This window comes from Zea mays, chromosome 1 (genome assembly GCF_902167145.1).
Source record: "Zea mays cultivar B73 chromosome 1, Zm-B73-REFERENCE-NAM-5.0, whole genome shotgun sequence".
NCBI lineage: Eukaryota > Viridiplantae > Streptophyta > Magnoliopsida > Poales > Poaceae > Zea > Zea mays.
In genome coordinates, this window is record NC_050096.1 from 27,580,335 (window position 1) to 27,593,399 (window position 13,065).

The following is a 13,065-nucleotide window of genomic DNA, read 5'->3' on the forward strand; positions in this document are numbered from 1 at the left end:
GCTCGAAGCCGCTCGCTCCCTCCCCCGCGTGGACGCTTGTAACCCCCTACTGCAAGCGCACTCGACCTGGGCGCGGGACGAACACGAAGGCCGCGGGATTCCCACCTCTCTCACGCCGGTCTCCGGACGCCTCGCTCTCCCCCCTTCGCGCTCGACCCATCTGGGCTGGGGCACGCGACGACATTCACTCGTCGGCCCAGGGACCCCCCGGTCTCGAAACGCCGACAGATGAAAAAACAAGTTTAGGGAGGCTCTAAATCCCCTTAAATTTAATTTTGTAGTGATGGATGTGATAGATCAAAGTCCCACCCTCACTTCTTCCAAAACTTAGCTCTTTCTCCCTCAAAACCAAATAAACATGCACCATAATAAATTGTTGCTATTTTGGGCACTTTATAGAAAAACCCTTCGTTACAGATGAGACTCGCATGGTGTCATTAAATATGCACCGTAACAAATATATAGACAATTTTTCTATAATGTAGTCTTTCAGATGAGACTCGCTTGGTGTCGTTAAAGATTTGCAAAATCACAAGGGGTCCCAAGGACTGCCAAAAACAATTGAAATTTCGAATGCCCGCACGGACACGCGTTGCCCTGATCCAATTCCAAGATGCACGCGTGACGCTTATATATAATTGCCTCGGCCTGATTCTTGTTTCTGAAACAACAAACAAAGACCAACAATCCTTAGGTCAAGAAGTAGGAGCTGTAACTACAAGCCACCATGCTGCTCATCCTCGTTTTCCTGCTCTCCTTCTCCAGCTTGGACCTCCAAATAAGTGGAGCAACGACTGACACTCTCACCTTGGGCCAGTCTCTCCCATGGAACCAGACGCTGGTATCCAAGGGCGGCAACTTCGAGCTCGGCCTCTTCTCGCCGGGCAACTCCAAGAAGCATTACATCGGCATCTGGTTCAAGAAGGTCTCCAAGCAAACGGTCGTGTGGGTGGCGAACCGGGACAGCCCGATCCTTGACCCGTCGGCCTCTCGCTTCACTCTGAGCAACCGCGGCGAGCTCCTCCTCCACGCGACGCCATCGAACACCCTGCTGTGGTCGTCCAACGCGTCCTCCCCTTCGCCGCGCACCACCGTCGCCACGCTCCAGGATGACGGCAACCTCGTGGTGCGGAGCAACGCGTCGTCGGCCCTCGTGGCGTGGCAGAGCTTCGACCACCCCACGGACACGTGGCTCCCCGGTGCCAGGCTCGGCTACGACAGGGCCCGCGGCGTGCACAGCTTCCTCACGTCGTGGACCGACGCGGACAACCCGGCGCCCGGCGCCTTCTCCATGGAGATCGACCCGCGCGGGCAGGCCAAGTTTGATCTGCTCGCCGGCGGCACGCACCAGTACTGGACGACCGGCGTGTGGGACGGCGAGGTCTTCGAAAACGTGCCGGAGATGCGGTCGGGCTACTTCGAAGGCGTCACGTACGCACCCAACGCCAGCGTGAACTTCTTCAGCTACAAGAACCGGGTACCGGGCATCGGCAACTTCGTGCTGGAAACGAACGGGCAGATGCAGCGGCGGCAGTGGAGCCCGGAGGCCGGGAAGTGGATCCTCTTCTGCTCCGAGCCCCACGACGGGTGCGACGTCTACGGCTCGTGCGGGCCCTTCGGCGTGTGCAGCAACACCTCCAGCGCCATGTGCGAGTGCCCCACGGCCTTCGCGCCGCGGTCGCGGGAGGAGTGGAAGCTGGGGAACACGGCCTCAGGGTGCGTGAGGCGGACCAAACTGGACTGTCCCAACGACGGCTTCCTGAAGCTGCCGTACGCCGTGCAGCTTCCGGGCGGTTCGGCAGAGGCGGCCGGAGCCCCGCGGAGCGACAAGATGTGCGCTCTCTCCTGCTTGCGAGACTGCTCCTGCACTGCCTACGCTTACGAGGCAGCCAAGTGCTTGGTGTGGAACGGCGAGCTCGTCAGCCTTAGGACACTCCCTAACGATCAAGGCGTCGCGGGGGCTGTTGTTCTTCACGTCCGTGTCGCGGCCTCGGAGGTGCCACCGTCTGCGGCGCATCATTCTTGGCGAAAATCAATGGTGATCCTTAGCAGCTCGGTCTCCGCCGTGGTCCTACTCCTGGCGGGCCTCATAATCGTTGTCGCGGTGGCGGTGGTCGTGCGGAAGCGGCGGGGAAAGGGCAAGGTGACGGCGGTGCAGGGCTCGCTGCTGCTGTTCGACTACCAGGCCGTGAAAGCGGCGGCGCGGGATTTCACGGAGAAGCTCGGCAGCGGCAGCTTCGGCTCGGTGTACAAGGGGACTCTCCCCGACACGACGCCCGTGGCCATCAAGAAGCTCGACGGCCTGCGGCAGGGCGAGAAGCAGTTCCGCGCCGAGGTCGTCACCCTCGGCATGATCCAGCACATCAACCTCGTCCGCCTCCGCGGCTTCTGCTCCGAGGGGAACAAGAGGGCGCTCGTATACGATTACATGCCCAACGGCTCGCTGGACGCGCACCTGTTCAAGAACAGCTCGGGCTCCAAGGTCTTGAGCTGGAGCCAGAGGTTTGGCATCGCAGTTGGCGTGGCCAGGGGGCTGTCTTACTTGCACGAGAAGTGCCGGGAGTGCATCATACACTGCGACATCAAGCCAGAGAACATCCTCCTTGATGAGGAGATGGGCGCCAAGGTTGCGGACTTCGGCATGGCCAAGCTTGTCGGCCACGACTTCAGCCGCGTTCTGACCACCATGCGGGGAACGATGGGCTATCTGGCGCCAGAGTGGCTCGCGGGCGCGCCGATCACCGCCAAGGCCGACGTGTACAGCTTCGGCCTGCTCCTGTTCGAGCTCATCTCGGGACGCCGGAACAACGGCTCCTCGGAGACAGGGTCCAACTCCGCTGTGTACTTCCCGGTGCACGCCGCCGTCAGGCTGCACGCGGGGGACGTGGTCGGGCTGCTAGACGACAAGATCGCCGGGGATGCCAACGTGGAGCTCGAGAGGGTCTGCAAGGTCGCGTGCTGGTGCATCCAGGATGAAGAAGGCGACCGGCCGACCATGGGGCTCGTCGTGCAGCAGCTGGAAGGTGTCGCTGATGTCGGCCTGCCGCCGATCCCGTCACGGCTTCACATGCTGGCGATGATGAATAAATGTGCCGTCGGTGGGGAAGCAGAGGTTGAACCCTGTTCAAATAGCGGTAGCAAAATAGACACAGAAGTTTGAAGGTACTACGCAGGTCCGATAGGTAATTGTAGTTTCAGCATGCGAGTCCCATTGTTCATATGCCTGTTTGCCGTAGCTGCTAAACTGTGATTCTTCGCAATCTGTCGCGTGAGTTCCTTTCCTGATCAAACCATCGCGCCTCCTGAGGTTTTGAACCAACTTTACGAAACCGCCCGTTGCCAAAACTGCAACCCCATTCACTTACACTCACTTCTAGCTCTGTTCTGTACAACTTCAGGGTGGGAAAATCATCTAATAACTACAAAGAATACAGCAAACACAAACCTAGAACCCAACTATCAAACTGTACAGATTAACAGCTACATGGACAAACCACAAAAGAATGAATGAAATCACCGTAGAACTACAATAACCGACATCATCAGGATATACACTTTACATGTAAAGACGAAATTGCTGCTGTCGAGGAGAGAGCCTTAATTACAGAAATGAACTTCAGAGACGCTTCTTCAGAGAACCACTTAAGTTTCCATGTATGTACTGTGCCGATTTCCTCAGACTGCTTGTTTTGAGGATTTTGGATGCTATTGTGAAACTCTCCTGGCCTACCATTATCCAAAATCAATGTCAAACATTTGTTGTTGCGCTGATCCATGACCTGAATGTACACATTGCAGAACAAAATCAACTTTCTGAATGACCACTCAGAGTTTGTGGGGGCAATAAACAAAACAAGAAGCACAAGCACCCTGTGTCCATGCCATGAATATGATAAGGACTACCATCATAACTACAATATTTCAAGACTCATTAAGGTAGCAAGTCACTACCCATATATAGCAGCACCGTAACCACCCAGACAGTCCTCGGAAAACCTTCTCATACAGATTAAGAAACCCCCTAAACCCTCGCACCACCCATACATAGCGGTATCGTAGGTCATGTGAGCATGTTAGGGGCCGGGACTTAGACATATGCTTTGGTGTGGGACAAACGAGGCTTCCACGGAGACCCCCCCTAATTTTGATAATGATTAGGCAGGTAAGAGCAGCAATACAACAGCCTTGTAATAGTTGATAATTTGAGTATCAATCTAAGGCAAAAAGTTAATTTCCTTTCAGAACACAGTACATAATGACGGTAAAGTCAGAAACTTATCATTCCTAAGAAAAAAGTTAATAGATGGTTCGCATATTAGATATTAGACAACATATATGATTTCGTTTGACGGAGTTAAGAAATGGTATATGAAAATAACAATGTTGCAAATTATCATACAATGAACCAGAGAATTTAGAATCGCAAAAAAAATGCTACTTACCACTTCTCGGATATTGCTAATAGAACAAGATGCATCAAGGGAAAAGTATGGGGGATTTGAATCATAAGGGATACCACCAAACTGATCTAGGTCCTCAATGCACACCAATATGGAGCCTTCAATGACAAAGATGGATCTAATAAAAAGGGAGTCTTCTGCAGAAGAAAAATGTCCAATAAGGTTTCAGTAACTTGGAAGAGCAATCAAGAATATTAAGTAGGAAATGATCAATTGGAGTTAAGAGTGAATATTTAGGACATGTGACAGCCAGGAGTTCACATGATTGTACCTGTATACAAGTATACAGTAGACATCTACTTGATTGACTAAATCTACTAAGATTTAACGAACAATTATATACACAAGTAATTTCCCTTGGATAGGAGTACAGGGAAAGCAGCTATTCCCGTGTCCGAACCATGAACAGGCTTTAGATCCCCCAATAATATCATTATCGATGCTTGTATATATTTCTCTTTCTTTACCCTTTTTGCTGGTCGATCATATTGGGTTTCAACTCTAGCATACCCTAAGTTTCTTGGGACTAAAAAGATATATTGTTGTTGCTATATAACAAACAATCACTTATTTGAGACCACTTAACATTGGACCCATAGTTAATATAAGGCTAAAGAAATAAACTGAAGACCAGACCAATGTTTGCAGCAAAAAAGTAATTCCAATTATCTACTATATAAAACACCAATTTCCAGGGTTTCCACCATTGTCGTGCTCCCCACATTTAAATGGTAAAAAAACTATAATTATGTACAAATGGAGATTCGAACAATGGTTGTTTGCTTCAAACCCACATGGCCACATTCAACCCCACCACCCAACAGAACACATGTCTTTATGTTTTATACTCTATACTTATAAATGGAAACCGTAGCAACGTGTGTGCACTTTGGTAGTTTAGTTACAATGCAGAGTTCAAAGAATGAGAAGGTAGTTCTGATGTGTCCCATGAATAAAATATAGGAACGTTTCATCACCCATATTGCCAGACAATGGTACCTTCAACGTCATTCCTCCAGAACATCAACATAGAGTAGAGAAATATTCCCGTATTTGCAGTTCTGCGTATAATACATTTCTCGAACAATTTGACTTGGATGTTCTCCCAACTGCCATTTAAATTGCACAATAAGCATAATAAAAGACATGGAGTATAAGTTTAAAAAACAAGATAAGCATTCTTCATTTGGCTCAAAAAGAATATTATTATTTTGTGGTGAGTATAGAAACTACCAAGACTATACCTTTGAAAATGTATCTTGTGGTTTAATTTGGGGAAGTTAGTTACGCTCAAGAGCCAAAGTACATCTTGCGCTTCCTTGGAAGTCCTTGTGATGAATAGATGAGTTGTATCATCTGACATGTGTACTCTGTACATTGAAAAATAAAAGTAAGCCTCAGGTAAACTAAGCCACCACTGTGGATACTGGTTAATATGCTAACACACCTCAGCGCCTGTAGTCCCAGCCCAATTGAAACTTTTTCTAGACTTTGCAGACTATAGCTGCCCAAAATTCTTGGCATGATTTCTGTAAATTAACCATTAATCAATAGATTCAAAATTACGGCAATAACAAAGGTCCAAAATAGAGATATGGGTAATAAAAGCTTCTATCAAGCAAATGATTGTGTAAATGGCCTGTCATTGTTATCAAACAAAAACAAGGAAACTAGAAACATGATTCAGATGGTGAAAATAAACAACATGCAGGAAATTAACTAGTTATACCTTGTCCATCAAAAACCATATCAAGTAGTAGCAGATACAATTTGTTTTGAGAACTTCGCAGCAAGGCTACCTCTCTACAGAAAGAAAAAAAGAAAAATTGTCAACTATAAATGGTATAAACTATGATGGTGAATACATACTAACTGCATGTCCAGGAAATTTCAGTTCCTTCAGACTTAAAATGACATTTAAGCAATGTAGTTTACAATTAAATACAGGAAACATCTAGTTAGTTAAATGAAGATGGGTTTTTGGTTTCAATAGAGATGCTATTGGTAACTGCTTAATGCATTAGCGAATGGAAGCAGCTGCATGCCTGTTACCATGCAATAGAATTGGTAAAGCACATATGTAACTGGTGCATATATATAAAGGGTAGCACCAACTACCCTATACAGCAAGTCAAGAACAAGCACATTTATTCTTTAACTAATAAGCAAATTGAAAGTGCTGCAGAGGTATATTCCTTTGGATTAAAAATAGCTGACAGACAAAGAGGTGATTACATTCATCTGACATGTTGTACTCAAACCATAAACCTTCTTTTCTCTTCATTTTTTTCTTCAGAGTACTAAGTTCTTAACCTTTAAACTTACAGAATGATACTGCTCTACATAGTTGTCATAGTGGCAACGACTACTATGCAAGCAACCATTAGGTGCAAGCGTGCAACCAGATATCTTGGTCCTTTAGATCTAAAAAAACTCGGCCGGAAAGGGGAAGACCACTCTCCCAGTATTATATTAAGAAGAGACTGAAACATGGTCCCGGCCGAGAAAATCTCCAAACCCTGCCCCCCATCACTAGCGGGCCGTCACCACCCACTCTGCAACGCCCAACCGGAGGGTGGCGCGCAGGACGTAACCCGAGAGTGGGCAGGGCACAGCGAGGGGATTTTTTAAACAAGCCCGAAATTCGCTCCCGAGAGGGATCGAACTCGGGACCCAGAGGTGCTACTTGAAAGCCTTAACCATTACGCTAGAGACCCTTTCGCTATTTCGTTAGATCTAGATCCAACTGTATTATATATTTAGCACTTAAACCCTTCCACCACCACCTCGTGTAGCTTTATAAAGAACCCCTAACAAATCACGACTACATATACGGTTAGATCTAGATCTAACATGCCAAGAGACTTGCTTGCACGGTTGCACCTAATGGTTGCTTGCATAATAGTAGTTGCCCTACATAGTACTCAGTATTCACAGAAGTTCGACAAAACATTATTCACAAGTCTTGTAGCCCAACAAAGTACATGTTTTCACTTAGCTCAATCATATGGTGCGTTCCAATTCATATGCTTATAACATTTTCAGAAATGGAGAATACAGAGAAAACGACTCGCCTTTGAACTAAACCACTTGAATCCTGAAACATGTGTGCGCAACAAGCTACTTGTTCACATGTTTCAAACCCATCCTTGTCCGCTATTTCCAAGTTGAAGAAATCCTCAAGAGTGTTGTGTTCGCCTGTGTTAATTGTGCAAACAGATGAATTGTTCTTATGAAGGATATTAGAAGAATGACTTTTAGAGCCTTCCTTGTGAGTACTTTTGCTTGGGTTGCATGTCAACTGGCCATTTCCTTCAACTAAAACATGCTCAGCCACCTGATCGTCATTCATTTTTGGATTTTCTAGTTTGGTACCATTATGATTCTTGAAAGGAAATACCCTCCACTTAAACTTCTCCTTGCCTTTTTGCCCAATTAAATGGCCTAAATAATGCCCTAGATGGCCATTTCTCTGGTTACTGTTATGGAACTCCTCAATATCAAACTCTCTGTGATCTGAACAACTCGGCTCACCTTCTTCTGGATGGTCAGACAAAGTATTCTCCCCTGAAAAATGCTCTAAGTTATTATTCGCCTCATGATCATCACCATTTACAGAAGGAAATAAAACCATCTGGCCATTAAGAGACAACTCCATCTTTGTCTGAATTTCTTCATAATCATCTTCAGAATTGCATGAACCAAAATCACTCGAAGAACCATCGCTGCAGCTGCTACCACTACCAAGTGAACCAATAGAATGAAGATGTCCTGAAATCTGCAAAAATTCTTCCTCCATAAAAAGTCTTCGATGTAGAATGTCCTCCTTGTATTGTGGAGGTGACTGTGGACTTGAATATGTATGGGGTGGACTTGATTCTATTAACTTGCTCATTGTATTGGATGGTGTCCCATTTGCCAGCATATTTCTAGAGCCATTTTCCAACTCAGAAAAGGGGTCAGTTTGTGAAGTGGCTACTAACTCTAGAGGAGGAGGTCGTTGAAAAGAATTCAAGTGCATTTTTAGATGATCTTGGTCAAAATTAAGTTCATTTGAGGATTGTTTGATGACTCCATTTGAACCAGAAAATGCATTATCTGTGAAAGATGAATCTGATTCCAAAAGGTTTGAGCTACTACCACCTTCTGAAACTTGTACCAAATCCGACATGTTATTTGAAGTCTCCTTGTGTGCTTTCTGCCTTTTCTTTTGTTTGATATACTTCCCATTGCCATTAGTTAAGCCAACAGATAGGTTGTCGCCTTCTGTTTTCTCTGTATTGTCATCCATCCACTCCTTAAATTCACAAAGCCAATTACTTGACTTTTCTTTCTTCAGCATTTCGGCGGTGTTTATCAACGAAGCAATTATTAGGTCATGATCAACAGCTGCAGTTTCATCCTTCTTGGAACTGTCACTATCACAGTGGGTGGACTGCTGCTCTACACCATCACAGAGATTTCTCTCTTCCTCCACTATGCTCACAAGTCGGGAAAATTTTCTCTACAGTAAATGAAAGAGAACCGATATCATTTGATTGCTAAAGTAGTCGTGCAAGGCTAGTTTACTGTATCATTTTTGCAAAGGATGTAAGGCATATCTTGCACTTCTAAAAATAAAGATCACATCTACCGTCTGGGATGAACCAGCTAGAGACCAAATTCATGAAAGTATTACCTTCTTTGTTGCATGTGAAAACTAAAAAAGAGTGCAAATGGAACAAAACACATGCATGATTGCTTCACCACAATATTGTCAAATCATCTATGCTTAAGGAGAATAGTAACAGAAAAAAGTTCCAACCAAGGAATCTTGATATATGGTGCTACATGCAATGACGAATTTAGTGCAACTGGCATAATGGAACAACAGGTACATACCATCTTCAAATTCAATATGTCTTCATCTTCATGATCATCAATTGCAGGAAAATAAAATCCATAACCAGCAGGTTGATTTTGCCTGCATGCAAACAATACTTGCTTTTCCCAGTATTCTTGTGTGTTCATACCTTTATCATCTAGCTTCAACTGAACCAGAAAAGGCAGGAACAAACTATTATGACGGGGGAAATTTAAGAAACAAAAAGAGTCCAATATTTGAAGTCAAATACTTACATTCTCTGGATTACGAAAAAAACTGAACACATGTGCTCGATACCACCGGGCACAGCAGATTGGGTTGCCTTCCAACCAGAGGTTTTGCAACAGAGGTAGAGTGCCGAGGATTTCCAATTCTGAGAAAATTGAGATGATATTGTAAGAGAGATCAAGCCCCATGAGTGACTTGAGATTTTCAATCCCGTTTACTGTAGTTAAAGCATTATTTCTCACAACAAGTTTTACGATTCGACTGGAAACCTGCAAGAAAGCACATGTAACTGTAGATACCACTAATGAGTGTAATCGCAATAAGCTAGTCTGCAGCGCAATGTTCAGGATTATAAAAGAAATGCTTACCTCACTCAAGGATGAAATCGAACGCAAATGATTAAATCCGAGATCCAGATTTCGCAACTTTGTACATTTCTGCAGATTGTCCACCTTTGCAAACTTGTTGCGACTAAGGTCCAAGGTTTCAGTTGCAGGTAACAATTGCAACGACTCGTCCATGAGTACTACACCATTAGATGCACATGAGACATATGAAAGTTTGCTCCATACAGGGGAGTCCTTGATATCCATGATTCTACTCGCAAAGACATGCCTAAGAGCATCCTGCGGTAGCATGAAAGTCAACTAATGCGAGTTTGGCCAAAATATTCACATGACATGGAAGTGCTTAGAAATGAAAGCTGGATCCAAATAACTACTTGAGGAAGAGATGATTAATGCTAGTATGCTACTACTCTTGCTAGACGAATTGTTTGGTGCTTGCTGAACATTTGACAATATACCACAATCCAATCAAGTTACAGACACCAAAGCTGCAACCAAATACTAGAGTTTTCCACATGCATGCTCAATTTTGTTGCATATTACATCAGCCAACAAAGAACATTACAACACAATGTACAATGGCTGATATCTGAGACTTGTCCAAGCCACATGGAACAGGGAATAACAGAAAAGCTAGAGGAAGAGATGTCATGTGCTGTTCAGGAAGCATTGCTCCCTTGATACTCCCTCCATTAAAAAAATTATAAGACGTTTTAGTTTTCTTGATACAGTGCTTTTATTATGTATCTAAACATAGTGTATATCTAGGTGCAAGTTATGAATCTAGAACCAAAACGTCTTTATAATTTGAAACTGAGAGAGAGTAGTTTTTAAGGAGACTGTAAATCTCGAACTCTTGAACTCTATGAATAGTAAATGTCAACCAAAATTGTCTTCATAACTTGTAAAAGAAAGTAGAAGATGCATGCAGCTATACAGATCACAATGTGTTGTGTCCATCAGGAGGCCACGTGGATGAAGGTTTTTTATGCCAAAGCTTATTAATTAGACCGTGAGAATAAATATATCAAGCGCAGCAGGGATGGTTGCTGCAGTTGCATAAATGGTATCTGCAGCACAAGCATTGATATAAATAAAGCCCTGCAGGTGCTCAGGACTTGAGATGCTCTGCAAGACGCCAAAATCTATTTAACTCAGAGAAACCAAGTTCATTTCGAGTTGAGTAAAGAGTGGTTGATGATGACTTAAAATATTATTTAAAAAAAATCCATAAACATGACCTCAAACTATAATAAACATAAGTACTAGAAGGCATCTTAGCACGAATATCAAATTGACTGACGAAATGCTGAGTAAACACTGAACAGAATCCGATCGCATCCTTGGAATATAAATCAAAAGTGTGACCATATTCGTCCAGCAAACAGGTTAAAAGTCTAAGTATTGAAGCAAATAGGATAAAAGCCATGGCGCGTTACTAGCTGTAGATGAACCAGAACAGCAAACTGTAGTTACAATTTGGCAGTTCAGAATAGCTCATGGTAGTTGAGGATCATAATTCATGAGTAAGGCCTGTGGTCACACAGCGAATTGCCGCAAACACCGAATTCCAAAGGAAATTGTACGTCGGGTGGCATAAACGCACCGTAGAATTGAAACAGACGAGCTTCTCGAGGGTGTGTCGGAGCTCGAGAAGGCCCCTGGCGGCCGAGGTAGAGAGGTCGCAGCCCCGCAGCTCGAGCACGCGCAGGCGCGCGAAAGGCAGGATCGAGAGCGGCGCGGGGTCGCGGCGGGGCCCCGGGGCGACGACCTTGAGCGAGGTGAGGAGGCGCAGGATCCGCCGTAGCTGCTCGAGCGCTCGGTGGTCGCCAAGGTCCGCGACGTAGGCGCGGAGGTAGTCGACTGGGGCGCCGGCGCCCACGGCCTCGAGCTCCCGGAGCGCCTCGAGGCGGGAGGCGACGTAGTGGAGTCCGACGGGGTGGAGGCGGAGGGTGACGGTGCCGTCGAGCAGCGCGCCCGCGTTGCGCGCCACGAAGCGGACGAGCAGGTCGAGGTAGTGGTCGCCGGTGACCGGGGACGCCGGGGACCCCGCGCGGGGCGTGCCCATCGGGATCGAGGCTAGGGTTTGGGGGTGGGAGCGCGCCGGCGCATCCGCGAGCGGCGGGGCGGACGCGAGAGGAGGTGGAGGGTGGAGACGGGACGGGGGAGGGAGGAGGATGCAAGCGGACACGCCCCCGCGGTGGTACGTATGATTGGGGGACACGCGGGCTAGCTGTGGTGCGGTGCTGGAGAGGGAACGGAAGGCGACGCGATGCAGATGTACGAAGCAACCGCGGTTTGCGATCCGCGGTTTCGTTCTCCAAAGACTTGGTTTGTTGGAGCTAAACGGACGGAATCGCGCGGGACGGACGGGCGGCCGTCTGGATCTGGCGTGGGTTTGGCCGTGTTTTGCAGTTTCCGGCGCTGGCATTGAGCTGCGTGCGCGGTTACGGCTGTGCGCGCGTTGGCGTTTTGTTGGGCCTGTAGGCTGTAGCAAAAGAGCCGCGAGTTTGGAGTGTGGTGGCTGGCGGCTTGGAGCGTTTTTCTGGGTTGGAGCGCGGATCGCCAAGGCCGTCGTCCGATTCCTAGCTCTGGCAGTCTGGCCCATCGTTGGCTTCACTAATCACTACTATAGGCATGCCGGTGAATTTTTTTTGGCATTTTGGAATTGGATTGTTCTAGAGTACTTAGCTTCATTTGATCCACCTAGTTTGTTGGGTGAAGTTGGGCTTGAGATTAGGATTTAATCTTTTGCAAGAAATTTATAAAAGCCCAATTCACCCCATCTTGGACATCACAAACCTTTCAATTGGTATTAGAGTCATGTTCCTCCTATATTAGCTTATCCGTTAGAGTAACGATGTACAATGGGAATGAACCTCTTCCATGTTTGATGGTGACAATTTTCCATATTGAAAAATTTGTATGGAAGCATACTTAGAGGTCATAGATATTAGAGTTTATTGGGCCGCCACCCAAGGGTCTCCCTAACCTAGAGATCTCGCAAATCTCTTACGTGTGAGATTAACTATGAGAAATGTAATGCAAAGGCTAAGAACACTCTTTTTAGAGGCCTTTGAAAGGAAGTTTTCAATAGCGTTAGAAATCACAAAGAATGCTCTTACTCTATGGTCGGACATTTGTGCCTTACATGAAGGGGCTAAGT

General features: G+C 46.3%; 2 protein-coding genes across 2 annotated transcripts; one reads left to right on the forward strand and one right to left on the reverse strand.

The window, feature by feature from the left end:
• Window positions 1–691: 691 nt before the first annotated feature.
• LOC100191537 (uncharacterized) lies at window positions 692–3,234 on the forward strand. The gene has a single exon (NM_001136968.2). It carries the CDS (start codon window positions 728–730, stop codon window positions 3,158–3,160), a length of 2,433 nt encoding a protein of 810 aa, NP_001130440.2. The 5' UTR covers window positions 692–727; the 3' UTR covers window positions 3,161–3,234.
• Window positions 3,235–3,340: 106 nt separating this feature from the next.
• Window positions 3,341–12,095, reverse strand: LOC103632861 (Outer arm dynein light chain 1 protein). Its single transcript, NM_001352077.1, has 11 exons — window positions 11,506–12,095; window positions 9,921–10,178; window positions 9,579–9,821; window positions 9,342–9,491; window positions 7,535–8,964; window positions 6,190–6,263; window positions 5,908–5,989; window positions 5,705–5,830; window positions 5,460–5,569; window positions 4,443–4,597; window positions 3,341–3,779 (listed from the first exon to the last, which is right to left on the reverse strand). Exons 1-11 carry the CDS (start codon window positions 11,965–11,967, stop codon window positions 3,543–3,545), a joined length of 3,327 nt encoding a protein of 1,108 aa, NP_001339006.1. The 5' UTR covers window positions 11,968–12,095; the 3' UTR covers window positions 3,341–3,542.
• Window positions 12,096–13,065: the final 970 nt, after the last annotated feature.

Excerpts from the sequence above, each read along its gene's own strand:
- LOC100191537 (NM_001136968.2), top strand. The coding sequence starts at position 728 with ATGCTGCTCATCCTCGTTTTCCTGCTCTCCTTCTCCAGCTTGGACCTC.
- LOC103632861 (NM_001352077.1), bottom strand. The coding sequence starts at position 11,967 with ATGGGCACGCCCCGCGCGGGGTCCCCGGCGTCCCCGGTCACCGGCGAC. Across the intron at positions 5,831-5,907 it reads CTGGGACTACAGGCGCTGAG|AGTACACATGTCAGATGATA; the intron begins GTGTGTTAGCAT and ends TTCAATGTACAG. Across the intron at positions 4,598-5,459 it reads CTGGAGGAATGACGTTGAAG|AAGACTCCCTTTTTATTAGA; the intron begins GTACCATTGTCT and ends TTTCTTCTGCAG.